Here is an 18196-nt window from a genome sequence, read left to right on the forward strand (position 1 = left end):
TTTTTTTCTTTCCTTGAGTACTTCAGTTGAGTAGTTATTGCCATAATATTAGAATCAACAGCTCAAACAGGGCATTACATTTATTGTATTCCAATTCTACCTCTTGACAACACAACTGATGCTTTCAAACACAAGAAAGAGGGCAGGAAAGTCAAGTAATTAACTCTCGACCAGTTCAGCACGGCTGTTAACTGAAAGCAATTCCAGGTTACAGGTTCCAGACTTTAATCTGTAGAAGGTTCTCAGCAAAAAGATCTGTATTTTTGAGTGTTGATGGCTCATATACAGTAGAATCACTGTCTTTACTAAACTTTCAAGGAATCATAATTTTGAAGGTTGTATTAAATGTGTTAACATTGATTCGTCTTTTAAAGAAGACATATTATGCAAAACGTACTTTACAAACACTCACCCGTCAAGCCCAACCAGAGCTCCATCCATTAGATCAGTTGAAGAAACACAATTTCCCTCATTTTGGTTAAGGATCTCAGACCGTACTAAGCAGTATAAGCCAGCAGACTTTGTCTGAGGGAGGGATCTGTACCTACTGTCTGTGGCAAGTTGGCAAATGAGGGAGATGTAAGTATTTAAGTAGTTAAGCATGGACTAGCTTGTTCATGTTTTGTCATGAGTGATTTTTTGCAAAAAACTTAATGAACATGTTTTGTATGGCACATAGACCTATTCAAACTTGTTTAAAAAGAGGTACAATATGCCCCCTTTAAAATCAAAGCAGTTTAACATTGATTTAACCTTAACATTATGTTGAAACTATATATTTTTTAAATATACACCTCCAATAAAATAGATAGTGTCTGCTGTACAAAGTTACTAATTCCATAAATCAAAATGTTTACTTTATTACCATTTTACTTACAGTCATGTGAAAAAGTTTGGGCACCCCTATTAATCTTAATCATTTTAGTTCTAAATATTTGGGTGTTTGCAACAGCCATTTCAGTTTGATATATCTAATAACTGATGGGTACAGTAATATTTCAGGATTGAAATGAGGTTTATTGTACTAACAGAAAATGTGCAATATGCAAAAGTATGGGCACCCTTATCATTTTATTGATTTGAATACTCCTAACTATTTTTACTGACTTTGAGCTTTGAACTTCATAGCCAGGTGTATCCAATCATGAGAAAGGGTATTTAAGGTGGCCAATTGCAAGTTGTTCTCCTATTTGAATCTCCTCTGAAGAGTGGCATCATGGGCTCATCAAAACAACTCTCAAATGAGCAAAAAACAAAGATTGTTCAACATAGCTGTTCAGGGGAAGGATACAAAAAGTTGTCTCAGAGATTTAACCTGTCAGTTTCCACTGTGAGGAACATAGTAAGGAAATGGAAGACCACAGGGACAGTTCTTGTTAAGCCCAGAATTGGCAGGCCAAGAAAAATATCAGAAAGGCAGAGAAGAAGAATGGTGAGTCAACAGTCAAGGACAATCCACAGACCACCTGCAAAGAGCTGCAGCATCATCTTGCTGCAGATGGAGTCACTGTGCATCGGTCAACAATACAGCGCACTTTGCACAAGGAGAAGCTGTATGGGAGAGTGATGCAAAAGAAGCCATTTCTTATTATGCAAAATATATATTCTCATTATGCAAAAGCACACCTCAGGCGACTCTGTTTGTGGCGTGCTTGCAGAAATGGTTTCTTTCGCATCACTCTGTTGGGAATTTTACCAAAACAATAAATATATGTGTGGTGTTTTACAGATCATAGCTGAAAATTCATACTACTGAAAAACACCAACCTTTTTAATAAGATACAGTCAAGTATGCTCTACCAAACAGATGTGGCAGAAGTTAAAGGGTTAAAAGTGGACTAGGAAAAAATAATGCCATAATTCCTCAACTGTCCCAGATAACAGAGAATGTTATAAGAACATTTAGCAACAATTTTAGCAAAGTTTCTACTTAAGGCTAGCCTGTAACATTACAAAAATAATTTTTCAGGAATATAATATTATAACATTTCTCACATGTTGTTCCCAGCTAGACAAATACTAAACATTATACCACAGTTATTTCCGACTCTGCGATGTGATTGGCTGAAAGGCTTTCTATGAGTGCTGTTATCAGCTAGTAATGTACTGTAACCGAATCTCTCCATGTATTACTCCACCACATACAGGTAACCTAACAACGATGAAGAGCTTACAAGCCAAACAGAGCAGCAATGGAAATATTTTAACTTGCGGCGTGTTTATAACCAAACAGATGATATTTTCTTGTCCTTAATAGCTTAAAAAATCTTTTAATAAACAGCGATATTGGAACTGTGTTATAATCGCAATAATACACTGGTTGATAACGGTGCTCAGAAAATGCCTCTCAGCCATAATACAGGTTATAGCACTCTCTCTTGGGTATTATTGCTTAATTAGAAAACTGACACTGAACATTGCAGCAACAATTTTTAACAAACGCAATATTTAACAAACGCTAAATAAACTCGTTCTAAGAGCATACTATAGAACATCCAGAAAACTTGATAAATTAAACGTTCCAAACTGTAACTTAAAGAAAATGTTTCACTAAGCAAACATTGTTAGCTGTAGTGTTGTTAGATGTATGGTAGTAAAGCCACAGCTAATGGTTTTCCTGCACAAGTTTGTGCATTTGCTGTTGGACTTAATAGCGGGACATTAAGTAAATTTACGAGGCTCTGCGGGGGACCCTTGTTTTAGACCTCTCCTAAGAGACAGGCAGCTATAATGGCCCTGAAGGCCGAAGAAAATCTCTGTGATAAACACGAATCTAAAAGGCGAGCCGCCGCGCCTCCTGAATGCTAACGAAGCCACTTTTGTATGAGTGACAAGAGCCTACAATCTCTGTCACTCACTGGGCCGTGGAAGTCTCAGGACGGTTGTGGGCCCTCAGAAGAGCTCCGGCCCCTTGCCGGCAACCGTTGCCGTGGCGACCGGTGACTGAGGCTTGCCTGGCCTTTTGTCCTACGTGTCAGTCATAACCGAAGACGAATCTTTCCAGACGCTTTAGGAACAGCAGGCATGAGGAGGCCGAGTGTGCAGAGCAGTGAGCTAATACTTCTGACAACCCAGTGCGTGACAGCGGCCGCATTAGGTCAAAACCGGCAGCCAGAACTTTGTTTTTATTGGTTGTTTGGAGATGTAATTGGCCATCAAGTGTGGGGCAAGGCTTTATTTAGCGACATTTTTTCTCAACGGGGTTTTCTGTGCAGTGTCGGAGAGGTTGAGCTGGGAGAGTTTGGAGCAAAGGGAGTCCACTCAAAAGCAGCTCAATAGAAGACATATAATAGCGCTGAAAGGGCCATGCTGGATGAATTGGAGCTTTTGGCCTTTTCGCTGAATTTCTACACAGTATTTGATTTAACCAGAGCAAATAAATGTTGAAATAAATAAAGTTGTTTTCGGAAGTTTGCATGCATTTAAAAACATAATAATCCTTTTAAACTCTGTAGAACCTGTTGTGTTCCCTGGCTTTTTTCCTAAAAGGTCAGTTTTGTACTTATTTCCAGAGATGTATAGTAACAAAGTACAACTGCTTCAGTTCTGTACTTATGTACTAAAATACTGTATCTGTATCTACTGGAATACTATTTTTCCTGCTTTCACTTTTAGTTTCACGTTCAAGACTTTTATTCTGATACATTTTTTTGTGCTCCATCATAACTTGTTACAATGTAATGTATTTTTCACAATATAAGTTGCACTTAAAATCCTTAAAATTTCCCTAAAATCATCAGTGCGCCTTATAATCCGGTGCATATCGTGTAAATTTTACCAGGTTGTAAAGAGCAGTAAAGCCACTCCACTGAAGTACAGCGTTATACAGGAGTTTCAGTGAAGTTTCTCCAGCGCTAAGGCTGGAGCATAAGCTGCTAGCTCTTTTGCCGTTCAGAAGTGAGTATTACCGGCCTGCTGCTTACCCCGGCTAGCACTGCTGCAGCAGCTTTAGCATTACCTGCTAACCACGCTGTGAGTTCAGTAACTTCTACCACAGATACCACCAACATAATCACATTTGTGGCTAAATTGAGTCAATACAGAGTCTAACTTTTGGTTTCTGACATTTTCTGATGTTTTTGGAAACTCGGATTTTTGGAGATTTTTATCAGACTTGCGGGCATCAGGGAGCCATTATTGATATGCAGTGGACTCCCTCCACTTCCAGGAGACTTGGGAAGTCTGCTTTAGCTAACCTTGCTAACCTATCTAGCTATCTCATCTACCTACTTAGTAACCTTAGCAACCTAGTGGTTGTAATAAATGACCTGGCTGAAGTAGTCTGTCTTTTTGTCTTTCTGAGCTCAAAGTGTTCTCCATCTGTAAAACCCACTGCCCATTTTTACTCTCATTTTATTTTGTCTTTGGTCATTAAGCTTTTTGGTTTGGGCTGAATGTGCATGTTTGCTATCTTCCATGGCTGCAGCACTACTGCTGTGTTTTAAAACCTTGGGGTGGAATTAGTGTTGAGGAATGTGCATCAGATGGAGCCAGAAGCCACACCCACACAGTTTTCCTTGACATACTGCACAGTTCTAGTAATAAAATACTGGCTAAAGCTTTGCTGACAAGAGATGACAGTGCTTGACCTGTGCATGCTTCCTTAATATCTTGTGACACATCCTGGTCATTTTATCATTTTCTACTGAAAATATAATTCTTATCCGTCCTTTAAAAAGGCATCTGTGCTGTTCATTGACATACGTAAAAATGAAAGGTGAAAAGGTGCTTGAAAATACACTGGTAACACTTTATAGTAATGGTACATTACATGACATTAATTAAGGCATTCGTTAAGGATGTGAGGACTTATTTTCTAAGTATAGATTTGGTAGAAAGTGAAAAGAGACATGTTTGAAGTGGTTGAAAACATGTCTATAAGACCTCACATAAACATCTTTTTAACCAGTTGACAAGACTTCTTTCTTTTCACCATTCACTTTCAACCAATATGGAAACGTTTCATGGATAATTTCAACCAACAGCAGTGGTGGATAGAGTGTAATGATAGTCACAGAGTATAAGGAGTGAAAGGATGCAATAAAACAACCCCTGGCATTGAAAATAACTTATTATATATATATGTCACACACTGATGACATACTGTTGTGAATTTATTTAAAGTAAGAATTTGTTGGGGAAGTGAGTGGAGACGAAAAATAGAACCAATGCAAGTTAATAATGTGTAGGAAACAGGCCAAAGGCCATTCTAAGAAACTACTACAAGGAAGAGGATGTGCCAAAATCCAAGAACCGTTAGTTCTTGTTTTTTTTTTCTTCGTTTGTTTGGTTTTTGTTAGTGGGAGTAGGAACTAGATAATTGAAAATGGCCTGAAGATCTACAGTCTATAAAGTTCTTGGCAGGAAAGAGTTTATGAGTTGAAGACTAAAAAAAAGGAGGGTGTAAGAAATGAAGACACGTCCACAGTTATTCTCTATATACATAAGATTTTACTTAAAAATTCTCTCAGACTCTTGCAAAGTTACCAGGTTGGACAGTGCAAACATTACAGTACAAAGTGAGAGATGTGCTCTGTAGAAATTTATTTCCCTCTTGTCGTGCATCTTCAAAGAGCCTCTGTATCAGCGGACTCGGTTTTCAACATATTTCCTTATTAACTTATTCCTTAAGACAGTTACATACCAGAGACAAGTCAACAACCTGTGGGGCTGAGACTGTAAACTAAAACTTAAATGAGATTTAAATCACTGACATGCAAGAAAATCTGAAAAAAAAAATGGATCAACTATTGTACATGTGCCTGCTGATAATACTTTATACAGTTCATACACTGACATATTAAAAGCCTAAGCCTGACTAAATGAATACAAAAAAACAAGATAAAACAGGACGGATGGCTGTTGCTATTGTGCATTTCAGCTAATAATGGAAGGAATGTGACAAAACGAACAGGAAACATTTGAAAAGGTCATCTCAAAAACAAATAAATTAGTGTAGCAAATACATTCCATGCTTTTGTTATAAAAAAAAATCGTACACCATTATCAACACCAATCAGACGCATTGGTATTTGATTACGCAGTAGTAAACATGTCTAAGCATTTCAAATCAAGGAATTGAGAATCATACAAATGGTCATTTTTGTCTTAGTTCTCTATTGCTACAGCAAAAATGACAAAATTTTAGATGAGTTATCATCATTATCATTATTGAGGACATTTGACTTCCAATCACATTCCAGTTTTCAACAAGAACAAATACATTTATGATAATAAACTTGAAAGCTTGTTACTGTGATGTGACTTTGCACCAAATGCTTTTTTCAGGTTGTTTTCAGACCTTAAACTTATACAACCTGTAGTATTCCATACTCAAGGCCAATTTATGCTTTTGCATCAAATCTGCGGTGTAGCCTATACACATCCTATGCATAGTGATAGCTCCCCAGCAACTGTGATTGGTCCACAGAGAACTGTATTTCCGCATCCCCACACTTCTAAAATGCTAACAGCAGGGTTACAGACAGAGCAGCTGGCCTTGGCATGTGTTTAATCTGGTTTTACACAAGGCTTAAACCAGCCATGAAACTTAATGTTTTTCTCAGCTGGATTACTCTCTGATAGTTGCTGACAAAGAATGTCAAAGAACTCCACGTTTATTTACTGTAAGTGCTCTCCAATGTAATCCACGCTGCTTATTTTATTAATTGTAGTTTTATTTTTAAAGAGTATGGAGCGTGGCACCATTCGTTGAGATTTCAGGTTGCTGAGTCTACAGACACATTGACATACAGTCAAGTACAAACATCCACAATGACCACAATAGGCCACAGGCACAGGTTACTCCGTAGACTCCACATTGACTAGATACAGAAGTATTAATCGGCCTTAAGTATGTTGGACCTTTGTGATGTAGGCTATCACTCACTCTTCATCCTGTTCAGTGTATTACCAGTTGGCAAAAGCCCAGCCTGAAATGAATGTGCGAGTATTTAGGAAACATACTGTATGTCATATTGCCAAGCTGAAATTGTTGCAGAAGTGTTGCTGAAGTAGGAGTGTACAAGACAGAGATGTCCAACACAGCCAACTTCAAATGAGATCCTTACAGCATGTTTCCAGAAAATTCAAAGAATTTTCTCTCTCTCAAAAAAAACAAGACAAAAATGCATGAATTGAAATGCCCACTTTTCATAATGGGATACTTTATAGCGCAAGAATGGCAGACAGAGAGTGTCTGATGCAATTGTTCTCAACATTAGTCCTGTAGAACCTCTGGCTTTTAGTGTTTTTGCTGCTCTGCCAATCCCACGTCAGTCAGGGAGGGCTTGGGAATGAGCTGATTTGACGATTCAGGCAAGGAGCAGAGAAAACACCAAAATATTCCAATAAACAGGGGTCTCTAGAACTAAAATCAAAAACCAGAATTACCACAAGAGTCTCTTGGATTGTCCGCAAAATTCAATTGTCAGGCATAGCTCTCAATCTGTCAGAGCCGGAGCATGAAAAAGACCTCATTGTCCGGGCTGAGGGGACTCTGGTGGGGTGGTCCGGGTGGAAGCTGACTTAGGAGGTCCAGATTAGTGCAAGGGCTTCGGGCCACACTGCAGGCTCCCTCTGGAATGCCCCGCTCTTCAATTGGGCTTCCAGAAGATCTTAAGAGGCCTTGTAGCCGCTGCCTCTCCTGAGCCTGCCTCGCACGGTTGGCGATGTACCTCACACGACTCTGGCTGCGTGAGGAGCTCCGCCTCAATGGTGGCGTCTCTTCTTCCTCCAGCTCATAAGATCCAGCCTCTGAGTCGCGCCTCTGAGATTCAAAATCACTACTTGTCAGGGGCTCGACATCGGTCAACTGCTTCAAGCGCTCAGTCAGGTCATCGTGGGTCTCCTTCTTTTGCGCCCTCTGCTGACGGGTGGGCCTGGTAATGAAACTCCGGCTGATGCTTCGGTACTTGCTGTCGAAGTTGCAGACGATGTCGTCTGAGGTGAGGTCGCCCAGGCTCTTGGACTTGGATTCAGTGTCTGGGTCTTTCGCCAGTAAAGAAGCTGCTGATCTCTTGGCGGAAGTGGATGACTGCTTCAAGCCCTCAATGTACAGCCTGCTCCAAGTGTGACGCCGCTGCATCAGCCGGTTAGCATCGCACTCGCTGGACAGAGGCCTAGGTTGAATTTCGTCCGCTGGTTCACACATCTCCCCATCGCGCAAATTGGGGTTGGATTTGCTCTTACTAACGCAGATAGTTGTTGCTGAACGAGGTCGGACTGTCCAACCAGCTGTCGAGGCCTGGCTTTCCGGGCAATCCCTGGCTGCAGCTCGAAGGCATGTCAGGCTCTTCCTAGCCAGGTTGGGCAAGGAGAGGTCGATCACAGTGTCGTTGGATGAGATGCTGGAGGAGGATGACACGCTGTCCCTGTGGCTGCCAGGATCCAGCTTGACCCATAGGCGGTCATTGACGGTTGCATCGATAATCACCTCAGGCACCACCGATGGTTCATTGGCCGTTCTCACCTGCCCGGTGCTTTTGGTCCTTCGGATGGGGGTCCTAGGACCAGGCTGGGAGCCTCGCCCTACATCCCTGTCAAACAAGGCCTTTAGTGCCTGCACCCTCTGAGCTGTGGCCGTCTCAGCCGTAGCCTCTGTCTCTAAAGCTAGACCCGTCTTTTCAACTACACTCGTGCCATCCTCTACCTTATTTCTTCCAGGACTTACTGGCTCAACTCCAGCCTGCTCCGAATCAAGGGGCTTATTGCTCCCAATATCAAGGTAATTCATGGAAAGGGAAGAGCTAAAGGGGTCTTCCCCACTGCTAACATTGGGTGTGAGACACTGGGAAGGGACAGGTAGCTCTAAAAGGTCCTTATTTGTTTGTACAGGGCTATGGTTGTCCTTCTCTGAAGCCGTTGTTATTGCTGTAGATGGCTGATGCGAACTTAAGGAGTGATCAGAACAACGTGGTGAGGTATTGGCTGGACTGCACATTGACGTCAAAGGAGTTTTCTCCTGAAATTCTTCAGCTATGGATTCCAGGAGGCGCACAGAAGGAGTGGGTCTCTGCACTGTGGAATGGTCTGCAAAAAGAAGAAGAAGACAAAAGGACAAGGCTGAAGACTTTCACACAAGACTTGATTATCAAAATTTCTACCAGTTAAATTCGAAACGTGAAGCTTTTATAAAATTAACAAGAAAAACAGCAATGGATGAAATTAGTGATGAGCTGATATTTTGCATATAAAGCAGAAAACCTTAATATAAAATGTGTATCATACCCAGTCCATTCAGAATATTATGACCACCCACTCTTGGATCTGACACAGCAGTGCTGCTGGAGTTTTTAAACAAACACTGTGTTCAATCACTGTTTACTTTATTAGACAATCCTACCTAGATAATATCTTGTTGGTGCCCAGTTCTCAATGCAGCAGGGATACTGAGGTGTTTAAAAACTCCAGCAGCACTGCTGTACACACACTAACACACCAGCAGCATGTCAGTGTCACTGATGGTTTCAGTGCTGAGAATGACCAACCACCCAAGTAATATCTGCTCTGACCATTAAAGAACAGGACTACTGTAATTTTACAGTAATTATAGAACAATAAAGTGCTCCTATATCTAAAATTGACAGTGTGAGTAGAACAATGGAGGGGGTCATAATATTCTGACTGGACTGTGTAGTTCGAATGAACAGACAAAATGGCAAACAGCCAGTCCAAGCACCAAACACAAACGTAAAAATATATTTAACAACATGCAACCTTTATATAGAACTGCATTGATGTCTCATTACCACACAAGATAACATTGAATAAAAAGACATAACAACATGAAAACAATAAAAATATGAAACACTGCTGGCATATAATTATGCATCACATCACGTCATGCTGAAAAAAAACGTTTAAAGTCACCAAAGTGCACAAGACATGACATAAAGAACATTACACAGTGGAAACATGAATAAGGAAGGCGGGTTTACCTGGCCTTTGTCAGCCCCTCAGTTTTGCACTAAGGAAAGAGAGCATGCAAGAAGGAAGGAACAAACAAGTACTTTAAATAGAGTACAAGGAACCAAAAGAGGAAGGGTAGATAGATGAAATTTTCTTTTTTAGAACAGCAAAAACATACAGACAGATAACATATTTTAAGGTGAAGTGTTATAAAGGACATGCAACAGATTTTTTAAGTTTTAAGTGGTTAAAAACAGGGAAAAGCAGAACTACAAGACACAAAACTCTCTATGGAGAATACAGTCACGAGGAACAATACTATAAAGCATGAGGAATGCACTAGATATTTATATAATTTACAGCAAATAGTGACAAATTTATTTGAAGTGATTTTGCAGTGTTTTTCATTTAACATCTAATGGTGTTAGGTCTACACTCCACCTACCTACAGCTAATATGAGGTTTAACATTTATTTTTACACTTACAAGTATAACATACATGAAATAAAGCGCTCAGCATCACTTACAGTATCTTACTTGGTAGCAGTGCACAGGTAAGGATATCGGCATTAGCTGAGCTAATGTAGCCATGGCTTGTTTGCCAAAAGTCACTGTCACTCATGTGACTTGAGTATTACTACTGAGGTACATCTAATATTAAAAGTACACTGCACTAAAATCACACTGTTAGTGTTAAGGTAAATGTATAATTAAAAATGTGTTCAACTTTGTCGGTTTGTCTGCTGGGATTTAAACAATCATAAGTCTTCAATTATTCATTTATTTAAAGCAAGACAAATATCGTTACTGGACAATGAAAAATAAGCATTTCCGAAATAGCAACTTTACAGGAGAGAGATAAACAATTATTTCTTTCAGGTGATTTTGGACCATTTGGACATTTTGACAGTGTTAGAGAAAGTTTGTTTGTTCCAAATATGTAATAAACTAAAAATCAACAAAAATGTTCGGTTTCAGACAAAAACTAAAATTTTCGTTTCAGTGTATTTTTTTCCAAATCCCAAACTCAAAACTTTATAATGTTTACTGGTTCAGTAATTGAGCGCTAAAAATATAGATCGTTGATTTTATATATATATATTTTTTTGGATATGTTTGAATAGGGTATAAACCTCACCAATACTGTCACAGTTGGTTTGTTATGTAAAACTAAGAATAATAACTCTTAAAGTTCATGCAGCAAAAAAAGAAGGAAGGAAGTACAGCCAGAGTAAAAACATGTTTTTTAAAACTGACCCTGAAGGCTGGAGAACAGCTGGACTGTATTAGCAAAAAGGAAGCGTATGACAGGAACCCCCCGTCCTGCACCCCCGGCCCCCCTGGACATCTTACATCTTACGTCTTATGACTACTTATGTACACATAATGTTTTCTCACACAATTTAATAAAGAAGACAAGAGTAAGCTTGATTACAGATAACAGCAGTTATCGTATATCAATTTATTTAAAGTACTATTTATGTAGTACATAAATGTACATTGAATGTAATTGCAACAGAATGATTAAAGCATGAGATATTCACAGACCAAAAGGCTTTGATTATATGAGGGCTATTTAATAAGTGCCGTTTTTTTAATGGATGGAATATCTTTTGCACGAACTTCAGGGTTTTTTATAATGCTGCCTTTTATATGTTGTTTATATGTCTAAGGCAAAAAATATATTTTTTTTTTAATTATTTATTTCTGTATATATATGGTAACAATATTAGAATATTGTTAATATTGTAATATTAATATAGATCATAAAAACTGGGAATGCAGTTGTCTTGGTCTCGCCTCGGTCTTAAAAATGATCATTTCTAATCTTATATTAGTGTTGGTGAGGAAATTGTTGTTGAGACCAGCCAAGTCCAGTGCTTTTGTCTGAGGTAATATATATTAGAAACTGAACTTGTTCTACATATTCATGAAATATTTATTCATTTATTAAATACATGTATTAATAGATATATGTATAATGAATGATAACGACAGTTGTTCTGGTTTCAGTTATGTCTCAGACTTATTCCCCGTCTCTGTTTTGAGTTGGACTCAACTACTAAAAAATGTCTTGGTCTTGACTTAGACTTGACATGTCCTGGTCTTGGCCTTGGCCTTGACTCAAACTCTGCTCTAGTGGTCAAGGAGACAAAAACAACAGTCTACAATCTACTGTGATCTGCTAAAACATGCTACTAATGGTACTAATCCATTAAATGGTGTGGGGGTCCACTAGGGCACTGGAGTCATCTACATCTTGGGAGATCCTCCATGAAACTACTATGATCTCACCCATGAAGAACAAGGGGGATTTACTCCGGATCTCCTCCATTTTCTGCGCGAAGAGCGCATTCATCTCCCTCTGCAGTGTCCCCACTGCCCGCTTCCGGTTGTCCATCACCTGTGGTGAAATCATGGGAGGCAGGTCCAGACTGCCCAGACTACTGGAGCTGCTCCAGATGCTGTCGGAAAGACCTTTACCATTATTTGTAGGACTGATGGCCCTGCAGTTGCTGCCGTAATTGGGCGGGGCAAAACTCTGCCTGCACAGGTTAGTTTTGCTGTCTGGTACCGGAGGAGCTGGGGTGGCAGGCGGCTGCAGACGCCTGCGGGGGATGCTACACGATCGAGCGTTTCTGGTCGAAGGGTCCTGGACTGGAGGGCGGGCCGGGGAACCAAGTGTCTGTCTAGCTTTCGATCGAATCCTAGGCATTGGTGTAGGCTTGCAGGGTTGAACCTCAGGATCGGGTATGGGCTGTTTCGCTTGCTCGGGTTGAGCCAGGACTTGAGGTCTAAGGATAGGCTCTGGTTGGATGCGACGTGAGGCCATTGGAGACCGTGATGCTCTTTCTGGTCTTGGAGGGGCTTGGCTTTGTTGAGAAGGGCTGCCTGTAGCCTTCCTCTCTAAGTCTGGACTCTCCTTTGTACCGATTACACACTTGATGCAGTTGGACGTCATCCCTACCCGACCAGAGCTGTTGACTGCAACACGGGCGAAGACACCCTGTTTCTCGTCCAGGGGGTCCTGCAACCTCAACCTGTTGGCTCTCCTGAGAGGCTCACTCATGACCCCCCTGTTGTGGAATGGCTTAGCCCGAGGTTCAGGACGGAAGAACGCAGCCTTACCTTTGCTGTCGTCTGGGTTGAGCTGCCCGTTGGTGCCATGCTCCCACGGTTGTGCCGCCGAAGCTGCCGCGTTCCCGTTAGGGTGGGCGGCCGGGCCCTCCTCCGACTCACGCTCCTCACTGGCTCCCTCCGAGCTGCAGTCTTTGGTGTCGATGGAGATCTCGGGGAAGCCGCGCTTGACTTTGGGTTGGCCCTTGGTGGGCGCACTGGCCGTACGGCGAAGCAGGTGGGCGCCAAAGGGTGGTTTACGGCCGCGCAGCGCAGCAGCATGGCTGTCCAGAGAAGACTGCTTTGGGTTTCTGTGAAACAGCCCTTTTATACCGCTGGCTGCCCGTACCTGAAACGGGAAAAAACAACATAAGACTCTGGAGGCTTTGAGGGCAACGACAACAATTACCTGGAAATGGCTTCCTGAAAAGATTTTAGGGACAACCTAAAGTAAGAACACAGAAAAACAAGCAGACAGTGATACTGTGCCAAAATCATCTGAAAGGTTAGTGACTAAAGTTAGCGAGTGCACGTGTTACGCAATCATGCTGCGGATGTTAATACTTGTTAAAACCGTACATTCTTCAATCATTACCTGCTTTGAAATCAAAGAATGGTCAGTTGATTATAATAAATGAAATTAATTTGATCTGATTCAGTTTAAACGAGTGGAAATTGAAAAAAGGAAATTACAAATGTACCTTGTTACTTAAAAATCTTGTTTATTAGTTATAAAGAAGAAATTAACCCAAAAAGAACAAAGGTACTTTCAGATGTTATACAGTACCAGGCAAAGCATTTGACACACCTTAAATTCATTGTTTTGTTTTTTTTCATTATTTAAAAAAAAAGTTCTGCATTGTAGATTAATACTGAAGTCATCCACACTATGAAGAAAAACATAAATAATGATTTGGTAAAAAAAAAAAGTGTTAAACAAACCAGAATATGTTTTTTTTTTATTTTAGATCCTTCAAAGTAGTATCTGAAATATAAAACTTTCCACATCTTGCCACCTGGAATGGCTTTCAGTTAACAGCTGTGCTGAAATTTCTTGCCTCTTAATGTGTTGAAGAGCATCAGTTGTAAAGTTGTGAAGAGGTAGAGTTGGTATACAGTTAATAGCAATATTTGAGTAATGTTCTAATCCATATTATGTAAGTAAAGAAGGTAAGTAAAGAAAAAATACTCAAGAATAAAAAAAAGTATCCACAAGTGCAGTCACAAAGACCATCAAAAAAAGTTTTGATGAAACTGGCTGTTATCAGGATGGCTCCAGGAAAGGAAGACCAAGAGTTACCTCTGTTGCACAGGATAAGTTCATTAGAGTTACCAGCCTCAGAAACCGAAAGTTAACAGCACACCAGATAAGAAACACTTAAATGCTTCATAGAGTATTTTGGTTTGTTTAACACTGTTAAGTTTACTACATGATTCCTTATGATGACTTTAGTTTTAATTTACAATGTAGGAAAAAAATGAAGAAAATGAATCATTGAATAAGAAGGTGTGTCCAAACATTTGACTGATACTATAATTAGCATTAGCTAAAAGTTAAAGGCATCCTTTTTATACTATATTTGTATATTATAGTGTTGTATTTCATAGAATATTCAAATTGAAAGGCTTCCATCACTGCATACACACACACAGAATAAACGGTGCTTTAGAAAAGCAGCAAAACAGAGTCATAAAACACTGCTAATGCTAATGTGTTAGCATCTGAAAGCACCCTAAAAAAATGCTAAAATTGATAAGAACTAGCATTAACTAGCATTATCTCTTTCTTAATGCAGATCTCGTCTCACTTTCAATCACTCAGTGACTCAAAGCATTCTACTAACTGTAATTGTCATTTCAGGACGTACCGAAAATGACACAGTTAGCGTTGATGTCAGGACAAGTTTTCACACCGTCCACTTGTGTGCTGCACATTCATCCCAGTTCAAACACAGAACTAGGCTACACTGAAATGAAGATGGACACCAAGGTGGAATTGTGATGATGTAGAGTGAGGAACAGAGTGACTCACTGGTGGGACTAAACACTGATGCACAAATGCTGGATATATAAATGACACTGGGTTATCGTAAGTGAAAAACGAATCATTTAATGTTAATTTCCCTACCTTTTACATATTCAACTGATTATTTGAGCCCTAATTACAGTGTATTTATTTATTGGTGTAGTTACCCTGGTCAAATGACAGGCTTTTTTTAACTTTGGCAACACCAGAAATTAAACACTTTGGCCCAATGCCATTTCTCATTTGTACCCCTACCCCTTGTTTTGGAATGCAATTTGAAATCTTTCCGCTTAGAATTAAGACAACTCTTTAAGCACCTGGTACAGATGTAGTTATAGCAGTGGAGCACTAAAGTTCAGTAACCTAGCTGCTGACTTACTAATAAACTTTAGGGAATCAAAAAGGTCTTCAGAAAGGGGGCAGGCGGTGCAGCAATTTATTGTTGTTATTATTGTAAATTATCAGCAAATTATTGTTATTATTATTATGATTCCACATGACTTCTGAAAGCTAAGTCATCAGAATCATGCCTGTTTTTAACAGTGTTGGGCACGTTACTTTGAAAAAGTAATAAGTTATAGTTACTAGTTACTTCTCCAAAAAAAAAAAAACTGAGTTAGTAACTGAGTTACTCCACTACAAATAAATAAAGTAAATATTGCGTTACTTTTGCATACCTGTCAAGTTTTGAATTTAAAAATAAGGGAACTTCCAATGTAAAAAAAAAAGTTAATTGAGCGGCTAAAGTAACATGCAGTAACGGGGTGTCGGGAATGGTAACGGCGTTATAGTTACAGTCAGAGTAATTAGTTAGATTACTCGTTACTGAAAAAAGTAACGTAAAAAAGTAATAGTTATTTCAACGCCGTTACTCCCATCACTGGTTTTTAATGACATGCCACCTGAGGGCTTGAAGATCACCAGCATCCAGTATTGACTGTTGGCCTTCTCCCTTGCAAACAAGGATTTCGCCATTTGGTGTGTTTGAATCTTTGATAATATTATGTTTTGATATTCAAAGTCTTCGCTATATTATGTTGAAAATATTTATGCAGCTTTTCACAGACTGAAGAATCTCTTCTATGTCTTTGCATTTTGATCTATAAATTGCGGTTGATTTATATCAAGTCATGTTCAAGTCACTTCTTTATTTTAATGCTGCTACCAAGTTCTACAAGAAATGGTAAAATGCCTCACTTCCAGCATCTGATATATGTTTTATGTTCACATATTTTCACTGTAAACTGGAATCACCAAAGCATATCATTTGACCAGGGCTGTCTAAAGTAAGCGCAGTACATCCAGCCTACTGTACGTTCTGAAGAGCACCCAATTGCACCCAATGTCATTTCATGAATCATGTCAAGTAGATCCATGTGAAGTATGAGCTTCAATATCAATATATTAACCATCTAATCAGAAACATCAACAGTAAATCAAGGGCTATACCATTTTTTTTAGCTTGTCCTAAATCATACCTAATGATAATAATAATAATAATAATAATAATAATAATAATAATAATACATTAATACAAATTAATTCAAGTGACTTCCTAATAATTAAGCACAGACAAAAGAGAAGAAGAGAAACCCATAGGATAAAAGACACAAGATAACAAGATAGTATAGGTGAGCTACCCCAGTTTAAGCAACAGTATATACTACTGTATTATAAAGAGTGATAATCTAGATTATACATAACAAAAGACCAAGCACAATAATGTACAATAAGGTACAATAAAATACCTGCTAGCTCCAAGCTCTTCATCGCCACAACACAACGTCAGACTGCGCCTGAATAAGAACTGAATAAGCATCGTCTGACGTGCTTTCTAATATTACCGGTGTGGGGACGGTGCACCCACATGCTTTAAGCTCTGTCAAACGGAATGCCCTGATATTGCTAACAAGGCAGCGGAGGCTGTACTGCAGGCTGCGAATCTCCTGAGTTAAGTGAAATAAGAGGAGGCACTGTCGGCCCTGGAACACAGCGTCTGATGCTCTCCCCCCCCCCCCCCCCCCACCCCACCCCCCTTCGATCTCCTGCAGCGAGGAACACCGGGACACTGGATCTGCTTAGGGGTCGCATGAGAATGCGGGCGAGGTATCGGCACTCACAATTATGTCACAACTCATTTCTTGTATGAGTTGGCAAGGTTGAACGCTAGAACATGAGGCCAGGCTTGGTTGCTCACTCCAGAGGAGGGGTAGTGGGCGGTGAGCGGTGGGCGAAGGGACGAAAGGGGGGCAGAGGGGGTTGAGGGAGACGGGGGGGGGGGGGGGGGTCATGTGACACATGCAGGGTGCTGATTGCGTCTCACTACACCTGAAGTTTGAGCGACAGCGTCAGGGCTCCTAACACTTTCCTGCCTCTAAAGACAGCTTTTGGACTAAGCTGGTTGCACTGGAAGCAGAAAGAGAAAAATAGAGAAAGAGAAGAGGGGTCAGATAGAGGGAGGAAGAGAGAAAGAGATAGAACGAGAGAAAGAGAGGTGGAAGGGAACTATACAAAGACAAACATAACTGTAAATATCAGATTTAAATGGAGACAGCTTATGAAACACGGTATGAAACAGGTACGCAAAAACCTTGTGGCTCCAAAATGGTCAAAACTTTACCGGTTTCAAGTTTCAATGGATGTCAATAGAAGAAGATTTCATTCACTCACTGTACCATTTTTCATTAGGACTCCCTATCACCCTATCACTAGTGCTGCGCCAACACTAGGAAGGTGAAGACTAGCACATGCCTCCTCCAGTACATGTAAAGTCAGACTCCGCCTCTTTTTGAACTGCTGCTGATGTAGTTAGAATTGCCGAGTAGCATCACAGCGCAGCGACTCGGTTCTGATACATCAGTTCACAGATGCCTCATGCTGTGCGACATCATCCTTTGAAGTGGAGTGGAGTACCCACCCAGAGAGAGCAAGGCCAACTGTGCTCTCTCAGGGCTCTGTTAGCCGATGGCAAGCTACATGAACAGGATTCGAACTGACAATCTTCTGATCATAGTGGCAGGGCTTTAACCCGCTGGACCACTCGGAGCCCCATAAAATCTATTTCTGTTGGTAGAAATAAGTGTGTACATGCCATTTGGTTATGGCACATTTTACATGTATGTGTACACTACCGGTCAAAAGTTT

At 40.2% G+C, this 18196-nt stretch overlaps 1 protein-coding gene across 1 annotated transcript in view; it reads right to left on the reverse strand.

Moving 5' to 3' along the window:
• Positions 1-5428: 5428 nt before the first annotated feature.
• The window catches only part of plch2a (phospholipase C, eta 2a), a 111357-nt gene continuing 98589 nt past the window's right edge, over positions 5429-18196 (reverse strand). The window contains exons 21-22 of the mRNA XM_049485540.1: positions 13039-13375; positions 5429-9030 (exon numbers count right to left, since the gene is read on the reverse strand). Of these exons, the coding sequence (XP_049341497.1) occupies positions 7451-9030; positions 13039-13375 (1917 nt within the window). The 3' untranslated portion in view covers positions 5429-7450. The remainder of the gene's footprint in view (positions 9031-13038; positions 13376-18196) is intronic.

The sequence above is a fragment of the Astyanax mexicanus genome, chromosome 12 (assembly GCF_023375975.1).
Source record: "Astyanax mexicanus isolate ESR-SI-001 chromosome 12, AstMex3_surface, whole genome shotgun sequence".
NCBI classification, from domain to species: Eukaryota; Metazoa; Chordata; class Actinopteri; order Characiformes; family Acestrorhamphidae; genus Astyanax; species Astyanax mexicanus.